Raw genomic sequence first — 16,598 nt, forward strand, 5'->3', positions numbered from 1 at the left:
ATTGTTAGATGCAGGGATGTTTGCTTGAGCCTTGGAGTTATATGGAGAAAAAATATTCTATGTTTTAACAAACGGACACATGGGGGATGCCTTGTGTAATTATTTCCAGCTGGGGGTACCATCCCCTGCATCCTCGTCCACTTTGAACACTACTAGGAGATATATAACCAACAATTACATGAAATTTTACTCAAGACAGTGGAGTAAGTTTACATTTCGAGCATGTATTCTGATATGTTCATAACATGCGCGAATTTGAATGCAATAGTTTGCTTTATTATTTCAGTCATTAGCAATTTCTTGATGTAACGAAAATTACCTTGTTTATTTTTTTCCAAATTTCAAGTGTTAAAAACTGCACATTAAAAGCATCGTTATATTATTTCGTTATTGTAACCGACCAAGGCTAGTGCTCCTGTGAACCCCCCGCCCTTTGAGCCAACTCTAATCTGTTATTCACACCCTGCAAACTACAAGTTTCCAATTTTTGAAAGTAATATTTGTGCACCATATTAACTGCATGTAATTTAAATAGTATGCATTTGCTGTAATACAAACAACATCTATCAAACACCAACACATACGTATAATTTATACCGTTAACAACTGTTAATGAAATAGCATGATATAGTGGAACAAAGGAAAGGCGAGAAGAAGATAGAAAGAAATAAACAAGGAGGTAAATAAAAAGAAGAACAAAGAAAGAGCGAGAAACAGAGAAAGAAATATAGAAAGAAAGAAAAAGATAAACAGAGAAAAAAGAGAGCGAGAAAATAGAGGGAAAAGGAAGAAATAGAGAGACAAAAATAGAGAGAGAGAGAGAGAGAGAGTTACAGGTAACCGTTACTCTTTCGAGTAACAGTAGTTGTAACTCTGTAGCCAGTAACGAAACATTTACTCTCATTGTTCCTTTTCTTGTACGTTTTACAATAGTAATGAACAAAATTTTGCTTTGTTCTAAAATAAAATTTAATTATAATCTTCACAAGCGTTTGTTATCAGTCACCGTTTTAGGTGACGTAATTTTCTTAACTCTAATACTCCCACATTAAAAAATATAAGTTTTATTATAGTTTAATGAAATTTAATGTTAATATTGCCACACCAGTAAATAAACAGGATATAATAAGATAAAAATAACCGTAAAAGCAACAGCTGCTGTTGCATTTGAAAATGAGTAACTACAACATAGTAATTTTTTGAGAAAATAAACTGAAAATTGGGTAGAAAGTAACTTTACTAAAGCTGGCCAAAAGGTATGCATCCGCCACTGATTATACGCAGCACGTTCTGCGGTGTGCATACTGAGAAGTCTTAATGTAACGATCCAAGCACGCCAGACAATATAGTTCGATCAAAAGGAACCTTTACAACAATGAACCATAAAAAAGCTAAAACTGCCGTACACAATGGAACGCCGATAGTGCCAGGAATGGAACAAAAACAAGAAACAGACCGATATTACTAAGCTTTTCATAGATAAGGGCTCATACCTGGTAAAAAATCGCATGCATCAGCAACAAGCAATAGTGTCTGTTAGGCAACAATTGCAAAGTAGTTATACATTGTTATTTTTAGCGTTACCAGGAGAACAAATTGACCATCTAATTAAGGAGTGATTTCAACACTGAACCTCAGATTACAAATCCATTTATTAGAAGGGCTTTCTTATATTGAACGTTGGCACCAGAGCTGTAGAATGAGTAAGCATTTGTTTATTTCTTAACGAGTTTATTGGTTTTACTGATTCAAAATTTAATTGGACAACATTGGATTTATAGTTTCATAATTTGAAATTTGTTTAATTGGATTTTCCTTTTTCCTAGACCTAACTTTCACCAAAAACTTTCCTGGACTCTTCCTAAGAAGATATTTTTCTCATAATATGTATCAGTAGAAATTTTTTGTAAGATGTACGTTGATGATATTACAAGTTAGTTTACAAATTATGGTGATCTAATATTTTGCATTAACATAGCTAATTTTAATGTTGGGTCATTAGATGTCAAATCACCATGAAAATTTGTATACTTGTAGCCTTTACGTAGATAAGAAAACATATAATTTTTTTCTTCTCTCTGCCTTGTATAGTTTTACAGTTACAGGAGGTCAAAGTTTTCAAGATTTGATTTTACATGTCGCTCCTGACTCTTCGTAGTACATTAATTTCAAAATTATATTTCAGCATGCAACCTTCGTAGTTCAAGGAATTTTTTCCGTAAGCTAATCAAAGTGCGCAAAGTCAAAGAAAAAATATACGAAGACTTCTGTGTTTTTCCCACTGTTGCAAAAATGATTTTAAATGAACAAAGCATGCTAATTACTGCAAAAAAATTTGCAGATAGTAATATTTAGCCGAAGGTAGTAATTGTAACCTCTATGTATTTATTTTCCATTGATTCTTTAACTATGATCTAACATATTATGAAAAACGTTGTGGTTTACAATGGCTTAATTATGTATAAAATAGCATATGTGCTAATTGATGAAACATGCTAATGGTGACTTACGTTGGAAACACCGACATTACACATTACAAAGATTTTTCATTAATTTATTATAACTGTCAACAGAGAGTGGCGGTTATTATAGTTTTTACTATAATAAAACTAATAATTTTATTAGAGGTTGGGTGAACTCCAATGTCGTGTTAAATACTGTCACGTGGTGCTGGTTCAACGGACGGCAACAGTCCACGGGGAGTGAGTTAAGTCCAATTTCGGTGCAAAATTATCATTTATGGTTTTTCACGCATGGTTGCGTCTGCTGACAAGATTTCAACCTGCTAGTGTTGCCAGCTAAGGTGATATGCCCCTAAAATTGCTCGTTTTCACTTAACTCATATAATCGCCAGTTATAAATTCATCAAATGCTGCACATGACCAATATTGGTCGAAAATGGCAGATTGACATTGCATCAGTCGTCAGACGTCTAAATATAATCCTTCGATAATTGCTTACATATTTTTCTCACCGAATGTGGTATTCTGGAATAATTTTAACGCTGCCTTCCGCCAGTAATTAATTTATATAATTTTCTGTATGTACTATACTCATAATGTTAAGCATTGAAAAATATCTCTGCTATGTAATGCAGAAAATCCAGTGTAAATACGGTTTTCATGATATAAATTATCAAAATTTGGGTTGCACGACTTTTGAAACACTCTGTATTTCCCATTATTAACCCTTCAGTTTTCCACAGAACAGACTGACAAATATCCACGTTTTATGAGGATTCGAAACCGGTACACCTTACGTCGTAGTGTGCTGTACTAACCACTCTGCTATTGAGACCGATTCGGACTATATCACCATGGCTCATTATTACAATTACTAGAGATTGTAATTCTAAACATTATATATATTTGTAAAAATGAAATTGATTTACCTTATTTTCCTGCTTTTAATAAAAGTTTATAGCTGACCTCCATGACAGAGTGGTTCGCGCAGCTTTCTATGACGCTAGGGGTCACGGGTTCGAGTCCCGGCCTGGACATGGGTGTTCTTTGTGAGTGTTCCTTCATGAATTTCATTACATCATCACTCATCGTCACGATTAGCCAAAAGTGGCAGAAAAGCGAAGTAAAAATAAAGCAACTCAATCAATAAACTTTTATACCTTAGAGAATGTAGAATGTCACATGTATTTTTTTTTTTTAAATCTAAATGATATTGAAGCTGTTTTTGTATTTTGTATCAGACCCCAGTTCGTCAGCTGGGGTATGGGTCGGGACGCAGTTACAAACAGTACTTTTACAATATATATGTGGCATGCCAGAAAAAAGTAATTTATGACCACGCCGGATTTCCCGCCATTACATTTAGAACACGACGAGGTTCGTGCTGTACGCACGTACTACATGTCCATGTGTGATACGAGTAGACCATGACAAGACACGTAAAAGCGCCATGGAAGTTCAAGTGGCTCATTACCCTTTTTATTGTTTCCGGCCAGGTGTCTTCTTTTTCTGCCTCCTGATTTCCGGAATGGACAAGGTGATTTCGCACAATGCAAGGCCTGAAAATTGCACGCTGGTTTGTGAAAACTGTTCCTCCGACTCTTGGGAAATAGACGAAATCTGTTCTTCCATGAACGCCACAGCCAAGAATGACGAATCCTGTACTGCATGCTGTGGAACATGTCGAGAAGGAGGTAAATATATGATAAAGTATATTTATTTACTCACTGTATGCTAAGATTTCATATACACTATGTAACCGGACACCCAAGTGAACGTGGCGGTAGTGTCATGGCCTGTAGCTGTTTTTCCTGGTTTGGGCTCGGGACATTAGTTTTGGTCAACTGCAACACCAACAGTGGTGTTTATGAGGACATTTTAGATAACAGGATGCTGCCCACACTGTGGCAACAGTTTGGAATGAGCCCGTTTCTCTTATCAGCACGATAATAGCCCTGCCCATAAAGCAGGGTCCATTGCATTGTGTTTTGAGGACAATCGGGTGGATGTGCTTAGCTGGCCCGTTCAAAACTTCGACTGCAACCTCAAAGAACATGTTTGGGATGAGCTGGAGCGTCGGTTGCGTGCCAGACTCACTAGACCGAAAACCTTCCATGAACTATTCACGAGGCTACAGAACGAATGAAAAAAAAATCCACCAGCAATATACCGGAACTTAGTGGAAGGCCTGCCCCGAAGAATAAATGCTGTAATAATAGCGAAGGGAGGGCGGACATCTTATTAGTTACCTGGCTGGTATCTTTGGAGTGAACAGCATTGGGTGTCCGGTGACTTTTGGCTATATAGTGTGTACAGGGTTACCGTAAAGTTGCTGTGCCACGTCCACCACGTTGTGCTTCTTCATACAGCAGTAGCGCCACTAGCGTACGCAGGATTTTTGTTTTCCGGAGGGGTTGGAATTGTAAGGTTGATATTACGTAGCTGCGCTCGAGGGATCTTGTGTTATACACTATAAAATATTTCGTAATATCCATGTTTAACCGTCTAAAAAGTTGTTCAAAGACAAAGATTTTACTCGGGGTCATTTTAAGGTGGATTTGCATCTACTACTTTAATTTATCCCGAGTTCTTTACTGCCTTCCTTTTAAAATTTTGATTTTCTCAATATTTCTGGACAGGCTGTAGTTCCATTAGCTTCCCCTTACGTACACCAGTAGTTACAACAATATGATGGCATTTTGGAATGAGGCATAAAAAGGGCAAGATTATGTGATACTTTTCATTTCAAGTATTTCTCCTAGATTAGCTGGGCTCCACGATGGCGTAGTGCTAACGTCGTCTCCTTGTAATCAAGGGGTTTCGGGTTCGATATCCGGCGGAGGTACATTGCACAGTGGTTTGGATACCGCTTTAAACTCTAGGTCTAATCCCGATTAGCCTATCTGTGCATAAAGTGGACTTAAAACAACAATGCAACAATTCTGACACACAGCAATAATATTAGTAAATAATACAATTTTGTAGTCTCAAATAGGTACGGGTATAAAGGTAAGGTTTATTTCAAATTTGTTGTGAATATTTAGGAGTCTTCCATAAATGTATATTTTTCTGTTTCCAAAGGTCATGGCGGTTTATTCTTGCAGAGGGTTCTGTCTTCAAAGTGCAACATCCCCCCTCAGCAGAAGGTGTGTCCTAACGAAAATATAAACTTCTACCTTTATAGAAGGTGAGTCGAATTGCATAAGACTAGTAACTATGATTGATAACTAGAGCTACACTCACTGTATTAAGTGCATATAACTTTACAGGAGGAAATTTGTTAGGGAAGACCAATGAGGTCAGCGAATTAGTGACCTAAACACTCCTTGACAGTACTACAGCTTGCCATACTAGCCCTTGACAGTGTTACAGCTTACCAAACCACCTCCAGATAAAGCCTGCTACAGCTTACCAAACCACCCCTTGACAGTGTCACAGCATTCCAAAACAACCCCCCGACAAAGCCTGTTACAGCTTACCAAACCACCCCTTGACAGTGCCACAGCTTACCGAACCACCTCCAGACAAAGCCTGCTCCAGCTTACCAAAACACCCATTGACAGTGGCACAGCTTACCGATCCACCTGCAGACAAAGCCTGCTATAACTTACCAAACCACCCAATGACAGTGGCACAGCTTACCGAACCACCTCCAAACAAACCCTGCTTCAGCTTACCAAAACACCCATTGACAGTGGCACAGCTTACCGATCCACCTGCAGACAAAGCCTGCTATAACTTACCAAAACACCCATTGACAGTGGCACAGCTTACCAAATCACCTCCAGACAAAGCCTGCTACAGCTTACCATAACACCCATTGACAGTGGCACACCTTACCGATCCACCTGCAGACAAAGCCTTCTATAACTTACCAAACCACCCATTCACAGTGGCACAGCTTACCAGACCACTCCTTGACAGTGGCACAGCTTACCAAATCACCTCCAGACAAAGCCTGCTACAGCTTACCAAAACACCCATTGACAGTGGCACAGCTTACCGATCCACCTGCAGACAAAGCCTGCTATAACTTACCAAACCACCCATTGACATTGGCACAGCTTACCGAACCACCTCCAGACAAAACGTGCTACAGCTTACCAAACCACCCTTGACAGTGTCACAGCTTACCGAACCACCTCCAGACCAAGCCTGCTATAGCTTACCAAACCACCCATTGACAGTGGAACAGCATACCAGACCACTCCTTGACAGTGGCACAGCTTAGCGAATCACCTCCAGACAAAGCCTGCTACTGCTTACCAAATCACCCATTGACAGTGGCACAACTTACTGAACCACCTCCAGACAAAGCCTGCTACAGTTTACCAAACACCCCATTGACAGTGGCACAGCTTACCAGACCACTCCATGACAGTGGCACAGCTTACCGAACCATCCCCCCCGACAAAACCTGCTACAGCTTACCATATCACCCCTTGACAGTGGCACAGCCTACCAAACCATCCTCGACAGTGTCACAGTTTACCGAACCACCTCCAGACAAAGCCTGCTACAGCATACCAGACCACTCTTTGACAGTGGCACAGCTAACCGAACCACCTCCAGACAAAGCCTGCTACAGCTTACCAAACTAGCCCTTGACAGTGTTACAACTTGCCGAACCACCCCCCGACAAAACCTGCTACAGCTTAACATACCACCCATTGACAGTGGCACAGCTTACCCAACCACCCTTGACAGTGTCACAGCTTACCGAACCACCTCCAGACAAAGCCTGCTATAGCTTACCAAACCACCCATTGACAGTGGCACAGCATACCAGACCACTCCTTGACAGTGGCACAGCTTACCGAATCACCTCCAGACAAAGCCTGCTACTGCTTACCAAACCACCCATTGACAGTGGCACAACTTACTGAACCACCTCCAGACAAAGCCTGCTACAGCTTATCAAACCCCCCATTGACAGTGGCACAGCTTACCAGACCACTCCTTGACAGTGGCACAGCTAACCGAACCACCTCCAGACAAAGCCTGCTACAGCTTACCAAACTAGCCCTTGGCAGTGTTACAACTTACCGAACCCCCCCGAAAAAAACCTGCTACAGCTTACCATACCACCCATTGACAGTGACACAGCTTACCAAACCACTCATTGACAGTGGCACAGCTTACTGACGGGTCACTGACCCCCATTATGTACTTGGATGTTCCTCTCTACAACAGGGCCGCATTTAAATCGTTGTCGCTCCTAGGACAGTGTAAATGTGCAGCTCCTTCTCACTCTATTCTCTATGGAAGGGCTGTGGACTACAAAAACTACAGTCCCATTTCAACAATGGAATATTAAGGTAGTTAGATTTACCAAAATAAAAGAAGGAAGAAGGTCTAAAATGAATGATTTCGTACATAAAGTATTATTGTTTTCGGAAGTATATAGTGAATGGTTCTTAAGTAATATAGCTTATAAATACGCAAATAGAACATAAGGAACAAATCAGTTCTAACGTCTACGTTGTCAGAGGCCTAGTAGCAGACTTTGTTGAGGGGTACTATTTGAAAAGTAATGAAATATAAAAATATTGCTCTTCTGAAACTGTACTTGCATATTTTGTCCGTGTGATTTTGTACTTAGGTGTTAGGTTTTATACTGTGATCAGCACTAAAAATGTATGAAATATTAACATATGCAATAGATAAATGATTCAAAATCGAAATATATATTGACAACAACAATGTAAAAATTAACTTGCATACAAATTTATGTACCTATGCAATCATGCAGTGTGTAATTCTATGTACATCTCCTATTGCAGTCACACTAAACTCGCACCAGAAATAATCACAGGATCTAATTCATTGAATGGGTCACAATTCGATCCAACACTACGAACGAAGATATTAATACATGGGTTCAACGAAAGCAAAGACTCACCGGAATACGAAGAAATAAGGACAGGTAATGTAAATACTGACTCTTAAATGACAAATTATTTCGAACAAGGGTTCTCGGGTCTCCTGGATGGTGTAGTGATAACGTCGTCGCCTTGTGATCAAGGAGTCCCCGTTTTGATGCCCGGTGGAGCTACCGCAGTGGTTCGGATACCAGTTTAAATTGTAGACCCACTCCCAAATAGCCTAGCTGTGCATAAAGTGGACTTGAAACAAAAATCCAAGCATTCAATTCAAGTGTTCACGAGTTACCAGCCAGGTTAACTCGACCCTAGTTTTCGAGCCATACGTTGTTCTTCATCAGGGAAAGGTCGAGTTAACGTGGCTGCTAACCCGAAAACACTTGTTCGAGTCACATTGCCAGGAAAGCTACAATTCGTATTACTTTATATGAGAACAAACGTATACCGGGTGGTCCATTTATAATGATAGTATGGAATATCTCATGCAGAATGCATCCAATCGAAAAATTGCACAGAAGAAAAGTTTGATACTATTGAAGGGGTAAGTCAATGCCGCAAAAATTTCGTCGCCGCCACCCACCCTTTAGGGAGGGTGGGGGGTAAATGTGAAATTTAAATGGAACACCCCCATTCATTTTACATATTTGGATTCCGTGTTGAAAAATAAGTATTTTTTGTTCGAAAAATTTTGTAAACAAATTGCAACCTTCGAACATTTATAAATATTTGGTAGTTTCAGTTTCATTTCGTTCCCTTTATGTAAAAACAGTTTTGGTTTCCGTTGAGAACATTGCATAAACGAATTTTATTCAAAAAATGTGTGCAAAGAATTCGGCAAAAGAAAATTGTTTGCGATGTATGTTTTTGTGTAACAATAAATAATATTAATTTGTTCTAACTCTTTGGTTTCAAGGAACAATTTCATATGAACAACAAAATTAAGTATGTTAGTTATCATTTGAGGTACACAAATAAATGTTTAATGGAGCAAATGTTCAAAATGATTACCGTATTCTTCAATGCATTTCAAAACAGTGTCTGAAGCTCCACACTGTTCGTCCCAAAATGTCAGGAGTGATAGAGGCACAAGCATCAATAATTCGTTGCCGTATGTTTTCTGGCGTTGTTGGAACAATTGTTTGAAGACAGGGTTTTGTAGACACACCCAAGGTCATCCTGTTCATTTTGAACATTTGCTCCTTTAAACATTTATTTGTGTACCTCAAATGATAACTAATTTGTAGTAACATACTTAATTTTGTTGTTCATATGAAATTGTTCCTTGAAACCAAAGAGTTAGAACAAATTAATATTATTTATTGTTACACAAAAACATAAATTCCAAACAATTTTCTTTTGCCGAATTCTTTGCACACATTTCTTGAATAAAATTCGTTTTTGCAATGTTCTCAACGGAAACCAAAACTGTTTTTACATAAAGGGAACAAAATGAAACTGAAACTACCAAATATTTATAAATGTTCGAAGGTTGCAATTTGTTTACAAAATTTTTCGAACAAAAAAGACTTATTTTTCAACACGGAATCCAAATATGTAAAATAAATGGGGGTGTTCCATTTGAAATTTCACATTTACCCCCACCCTCCCTAAGGGGCAGGTGGCGGCGACGAAATTTTTGCGACATTGACTTAGCCCCTCAATAGTATCAATTTTTTCTTCTGTGCAATTTTTCGATTGGATGCACTCTGCATGCGATATTCCATACTATCATTATAAATGGACCACCCGGTATAATAGCTGCTTCTCTTTGGAAATTTGGGGGAGAGAAAGTGTCTTACCCCCTTAAAGTCGACGCCTATGATATCAGCACATTCATACTTGGAAGGACACAGTTAGAGATTAAGAAAACATTGACTATGGACATGTGTGTAATAATGATAAATGCCATTGCTCTCGAACTATAAAATGCGTTATATTCCATGAAGTGCTTGAAGTGGTGGGGGAGGGGGGTTGACATTCTCCCAGCGAGTACAGTTTACGTAAACACTCTCCAAGGCTTGACTAAGGATTCTTTATCTAGGAATTTCTACTGGTTTTATGTCAGTGTGACTTTGTCTCCCTCTATATATACACATATATTTCATATAATGCAATAGTGACTAATTCTTGTACAATGTAGTTCATTAAAGTCACAACCAAGCTGTATATTGAACGAAATGAAGAAAACAATAATAATAAAAAAACAAAAATATAAATATAGGAGTGATTGTAAAGGTTAAAACTTCTCTATCAAGAAAAATACACCATACCCTGCCCAGGGGATCTCTGGAGGGAGTGAAGGAAAGCAAGTCTCTGCTTGCTCCGCCCATCACTCTCTCCCCTTCTTGCGCGACTTTGCTCCAGAGATTCCCGGGATAGAGTATATAAGCAGTTATTATTATTATTCCTATTACCTTAACAGAATATGGCTTTCTGAAGGCGCAGTGGTAACGCATTTGAATCAATGGGTCCGATGTTCGATCCTCGTTGAATGTTCGGATTCCACTTTAACTGTAGGTTCAGTCATGATCAACCTATCCGGACTTAAACATTTTTAAAACAGAAAGTGGGACTATACCAAAGTTTCTCTTGAAATTTACTTTATGTCATTTCCACAGCCTATTTTAGAACATCTCCAGAGCACAACATTATAACAGTTGACTACGCACCGTTGGTCAACGGGCCGTCTTCATGCTACGAGCAGGCAACCCGCAATGCATACCTGACAGCGGTGTGCACTGCGCAGTTCATCGACCAGCTGGTGGAGCAAGGGGTAAGGATCAAGGACATTCATGTGATTGGGTTCAGCCTTGGAGGCCAGATAGCAGGGCAGCTGACAGATTTTCTAAAATCGGGAAAACTTAAAAGGCTCACAGGTAAGTTCCTCCTTAGGCAGTAATGACAACTTAAAAGTATTTTCTAACTTGTAAAGAATGTCAATCTTGTTTATCGGCTTGAAAGTGAATAACTTCAAATGTTTTATTTGTTCACGCGGATCATTCTCTTAGAACTAAATATTTTCTTGACTTGTTCTTCAAATCAATCCTTGCTCTTGGTTACAAGACTGTTTAAAGTTTGAAACAAGTCAAATTTAATAGCTTATTTATTATGCGGCTTCCAACTTCTATGTTATTCTCTTATGCAAAACTTCGATACGAGTGAATTAAGGTCATGAGTCTATTGCGCACACAGCACGCGCATCCTCCATTTGACGTTGTAGAGAAATCTGTTGACTCACACACATCGCTTGTTCTGCGCAGGCGCAAGTGTCTTGTGCAAATCTTTCCATTTGCTTATGTACGTACTAACGAACTAACTAACACTCCAGATTCACATTGATATGAATAAACTTTAGCTTCTAAATGAAAATAAGGCATTTATGATTTCCATTTTAATACAAGTGCAATCTATGTTATACTAATTCCAAGTCTTATTTATCTTACATACATACATTATATATATATATTTATATATATATATATATATATATATATATATATATATATCTATCTGTGTGTGTGTGTGTGTGTGTGTGTGTGTGTGTGTGTGTGTGTGTGTAGAACTCAATTTAACTTACTAGCTTAACGCTTAACAAAGAAGCACTCTCTCTTTGAGTAATTAGCATTAATTAAGCAAAATAAGTTTACTGTAATTCTTCCGAAGCTCTGGACCCCGCTGGTCCCCTGTACTTCAACTTCCTCCACACACTCATCAGCAAGGATGATGCGGATTTTGTTGACGTCATCCATACGAATGCAGGAGTCTTCGGTCTTCTGGGTCCAAACGGCCACGTCGACTTCTATCCCAATGGAGGTACTTTGCAACCGGGTTGCAACAAGGATACTATGAAAGGTAAGTTATGAAAATACTTCTTCATCTCCATCTCCTCTTTTTGCTTACTCTAAGTCTGTTATGAACTTGAGCTCGAAAGAACATCTTATCACTCGGATCTAACAGTGTCTATAATATTGGTCATTTGTCTTTATAATAATTCTTGAAGATTTTTTTCTGGCGGCGAGTGATGAATAGAATTTCTCGGTATATGGAACAGGTGATTTCCGATTAGGCTTCCGAACTTTCGAGAGCTAACGTCACTGTCATCTTCAGAGATTGAATCTTATATTGAAAATGTTAGAACGAAGTTTGTCTGCCTTTTTTTCAGGTACTGTTGTATGCAACCACAAAAGGGCTCTGTTGTATTTTGCCGAATCCATAACAAACCCTAAGGGATTTATGGCTTTCCAATGCACGGGGACGTCCTCGAGAGGCAATTGGGGGAGGTGCCCCCAAAAACTGCAAGTGGTCATTCCGATGGGTGAACATGTTGCACGAGGGTAAGAAAGACTGCTAATCAATAATTTAAATTCATGAAGCTGTTGCTAAAGGGAAAGAAGGTCTCATATACTATTATTTAAATGGATGAAGCTGTTGCTAAAGAGCAAGAAATTCTCATATACTATTATTTAAATGGACGAAGCTGTTGCTAAAGGGCAAGAAGGTCTCATATACTATTATTTAAATGGATGAAGCTGTTGCTAAAAGGCAAGAAGATCTCATATAGTACTATTGAAATGGATGAAGCTGTTGCTAAAGTGCACGAAGGTCTCATATAATATTATTTAAATGGATGAAACTGTTGCTAAAGGGTAAGAAGGTTTCATATTTTATTATTTAAATGAATGAAGCTGTTGCTATGGAGCAAGAAGGTCTCACATTCAATTAATTAAATTAATAAAGCTGTTGTTGCTATAGAGGTAGGTCTCATGTTCTGTTATTTAATTTGATATAACTGTTGTTAAAGAGAAAGAAGCTTTCATATTTTATAATGAATGAAACTGTTGCTAAAGGACAAGAAGGTCCAATATTCTATTATTTAAATAGATGAAGCTGTTGCTATAGAGCAAGAAGGTCCCATGTACTATTATTTAAATAGTTAAAGCTGCTGTTAAAGCATAAAACTGCTGTTAAAGTTAAAGAAGGTTTTATATTTCATTATTAAAAAAAACGAAGCTGTTGCTAAAGAACAAGGAAGTCTCATATTATATTATTTAAATGGATGAAGCTGTTGCTATGGAGCAAGAAGGATCCATATTCATTATTGAAATGAACGAAGCTGTTGCTAAAGCAAAAGGTCTCGTATTCAACTATTTAAATGGGGTGTAAGGGGATGCTGCCCTTTTCGAAAGGCACCTAAATGTCAGCCTCTCTTCCACGTAGTACACCCCGGGCTCCATTGTTGCAGGCTAACGAGACTCTGGCGCCTAGACCCACAGCCAGGATAATCCTCTGTGAGACTTTCGTTGTGTCGTCATATATGTTTGTGATATTGCCTCCACCCATTTCGTCTTGTCACCTTTCAATCTCATCTTCGCAATTGGCTAAAAGTAGCAGAAGAGCGAAGTAAAAGAAAACAAATCAAATCAAAATCTATTACTTAAATGGATGAAGCTGTTGCTATAAAGCAATGAGGTCTCATATTATATTATTTAAATGTATTGAGCTGTTGTTAAATGGCAATTAGGCATCATATTGTGTTATTTAAATGAATCTAGTTGTTAAATGGTACAATATTTCTCAGATAGTGTAGTATAATAGACTTTGAAAAAGACTAGGATAAGCAAGAAATGATTGCATTGCATTCCTAATGAAGATCCTACAATCGAAGTTCCGCTACTATTTTCATGTGGGAAAATGAGATCCAGTTTTTCTTATTTCATTGCTCATATTTCATTAACAATTGCAGATACAGAAAAAATGTTATAAACAAAAAAAACGAAGATGAAATGAAGTTTTTTGATGCTATAACGTTTTCATAATCTTAACCGTTTTCGTGATGTATGATGAATTATACTAACACGTTTCTTGTTTCTGCTTTCATGCTGGTAGAGAAAAAGGTCTAAATATGGGGCCCCCTTTTTATCTTGTCATTTTCGGAGGGAAAAAATAAATATATCAAGCACCTGCCTTTAAAATGCATATCTATGAAGTATATACTTAAATGTAATAGCATGCTAAATTATAGAAGGTCTCCATTTTTTTTTTAAAAAAAAAGCAATTTCCAAAAAATGGTAAAATGATGTATTTCAAAATTGTGGTCTAAATATGGGCTACTAGTGGCAATATCACAAAAATAAATTAAAATTAAAAAAAAACAGTCATTTATCGCTAAAACATTATGAAATTCACATTTATGAATAATCTGTTGTTTTCAAAATCACGCGGAATGAGAAAAATCGAAATAAAAAAAAAACATCCAAATATTTGTTGAAAATGTGATCTCAACATTAGACCTCATGTCATAGCCATTATTTAGACCATCACGCTATTTTTCTTCTTCAATTTATTGTCGCTCTCTGTGGTACATATTTCACAAACAAATCATGGCATTATAAAATACCACATTTGTTTTATGTACCGCTAATATCATAACCTATACAAAGCAGATGAGAATTCAGAAAACGCTGAGTTAAAACATACCTGCTAAAAGTTTTCGGAGGTCGCAATTCTATAACAGCGTCCAAAACTAACGACCACTTTCTCTTGCGAACTGGCGCCACAACCTTTGTCCTTGACAGATAACCAGTTCCAATAGCTTCTGCCAGGCTGCAAGACCCGGGAGCGCTGATAACTCCAAAATCCATATTTAAACCTTCGCCCATATTTAGACCTTCTCCTCTACATATGGACCATGAACCTAACTAAACCTTCTTTCAGTTTCTCAATACTAACATTTTGTTAATTTAAGAGTTTTCTCCTTTGATAACTCGTTCGCATGACTGTGTTTGTAAATGCTAACTATTCCTTATTATTCATGCAGTGCTTCTGGTAGCTTCTACTTGATGACAGCCGAGAGAAGACCTTTCGCCTTAGGAAGACAGGGAGCCAGGAAGCAGAATTTTCAAGACAAGTACCTGAGAAGAGGACGAAGTTAAACCAAATATATTGACAAGTCATCAACAGCTCTCATTAATATTATTAGATAACTTCTTTCAAAAAAGTGTATCACGTCTCTCAATAAAGAACTCTTATTATGTTTTTTTGAGTTTCGAAGTAATTTTTCAATCCATTTAGTTAGGAGCTTAACAACTGTCTATGGGTTGTATGCAGCAGCATAAATCAATTATAAAAGTTACTTAGAACTGCTTTCAAAGTAATACAACTGTAACTGAGTTACTTTGCAAAGTAAGCAAGCATATGTTGGTTTACTTATTGTCTTGCTCCATTTTAAATACATAATTCACTTTTCCCTATTATATACACCTCACTTTGCTTCCGTTATACTTCTCACGTTGTCTCTATTATAGTGCTTGCGTTATACCTTTCACTTTGCCTGTATTACACATGCCGCTTTATCTCTGTTAAATTTATCACTTTGCTACCTTTGACATCTCTTTCCCTGGGTTATACTTGTCACTTTGCCTCTGTTGTACTTAAAGGTAAAGTGTTCCCCTGTGCATAGCACCACGCCATGAAGGCGTATAGGGGGTGTGGGGGTAACGCCCCACACTTTCTTGATCCGGTCGTGACTGGGGGTGATGTGATCAGCATCACGCCCCTAACCGCCTTTACCCCCCAGGGTTTCCCCCAGGTACCCATGTTATTCGACGCTGGGTAGGCGCCGGGGCCGCTTCCACCGTTAGAAAAGTTCCCGGATTTGAACCGGCCGGGGATCGAACCCGGGACCTTGAGCATGGTAGTCAGACGCGTTACCGACTGAGCCACCGCGGCCACTGTTGTACTTATCAATTTGAATTATACTTTTCACTTTGCCTCCATTATTTCTAAACCTTATGCTCTTTCTTTGATATAAGTAACGTATTACGCAATATGTGTAAATATTTGTAAAATATAAAAGATTTTAATTGCTACTTACTTGTATATATTCAGCGTTCTTCAAGTATATTTAATTTTATTTGAAATATATAATTATTATTTAACTACATATTTCGCAATTTAATGTTACATAAAATTCCAGACATTAATGATAAATATAAGCAGTTCCAACAACAATTCTACTACGAGTAGTGAGTTTATATTTCTTGAATGGTATTTTCCATATTTGCAATTTTATTCCGGAAGCACCTTAGCTTTTTTCAAAATATCAGCAATTGCCATTAAGAATAGTGACAATCACAATATTGCAACAATGCATTACTAAGAAAGGTTTTTAATATATTTATGAGATGACAATAGAGATATTTATAATAGTGTTATCATTATTATTATTTAGAACGACAAGATAGGACCTCCAGCC

At 37.9% G+C, this 16,598-nt stretch overlaps 1 protein-coding gene across 1 annotated transcript; it reads left to right on the forward strand.

Annotated features, from left to right (window-relative positions):
- The first annotated feature begins 1,509 nt into the window (after nucleotides 1–1,509).
- LOC145987790 (endothelial lipase-like) lies at nucleotides 1,510–15,379 on the forward strand. Its single transcript, XM_083122485.1, has 8 exons — nucleotides 1,510–1,703; nucleotides 3,959–4,156; nucleotides 5,544–5,649; nucleotides 8,246–8,388; nucleotides 10,963–11,220; nucleotides 12,008–12,196; nucleotides 12,507–12,678; nucleotides 15,162–15,379. Exons 1-8 carry the CDS (start codon nucleotides 1,700–1,702, stop codon nucleotides 15,274–15,276), a joined length of 1,185 nt encoding a protein of 394 aa, XP_082978611.1. The 5' UTR covers nucleotides 1,510–1,699; the 3' UTR covers nucleotides 15,277–15,379.
- The last annotated feature ends 1,219 nt before the right edge of the window (nucleotides 15,380–16,598 follow it).

This window comes from Lepisma saccharinum, chromosome 5, assembly GCF_977018435.1.
Source record: "Lepisma saccharinum chromosome 5, izLepSacc3.1, whole genome shotgun sequence".
NCBI classification, from domain to species: Eukaryota; Metazoa; Arthropoda; class Insecta; order Zygentoma; family Lepismatidae; genus Lepisma; species Lepisma saccharinum.

Coding starts and splice junctions, on each gene's coding strand:
- LOC145987790 (XM_083122485.1), top strand. Junction 5,650..8,245: donor AACTTCTACCTTTATAGAAG/GTGAGTCGAATT, acceptor CTCCTATTGCAG/TCACACTAAACTCGCACCAG. Junction 8,389..10,962: donor ATACGAAGAAATAAGGACAG/GTAATGTAAATA, acceptor TCATTTCCACAG/CCTATTTTAGAACATCTCCA.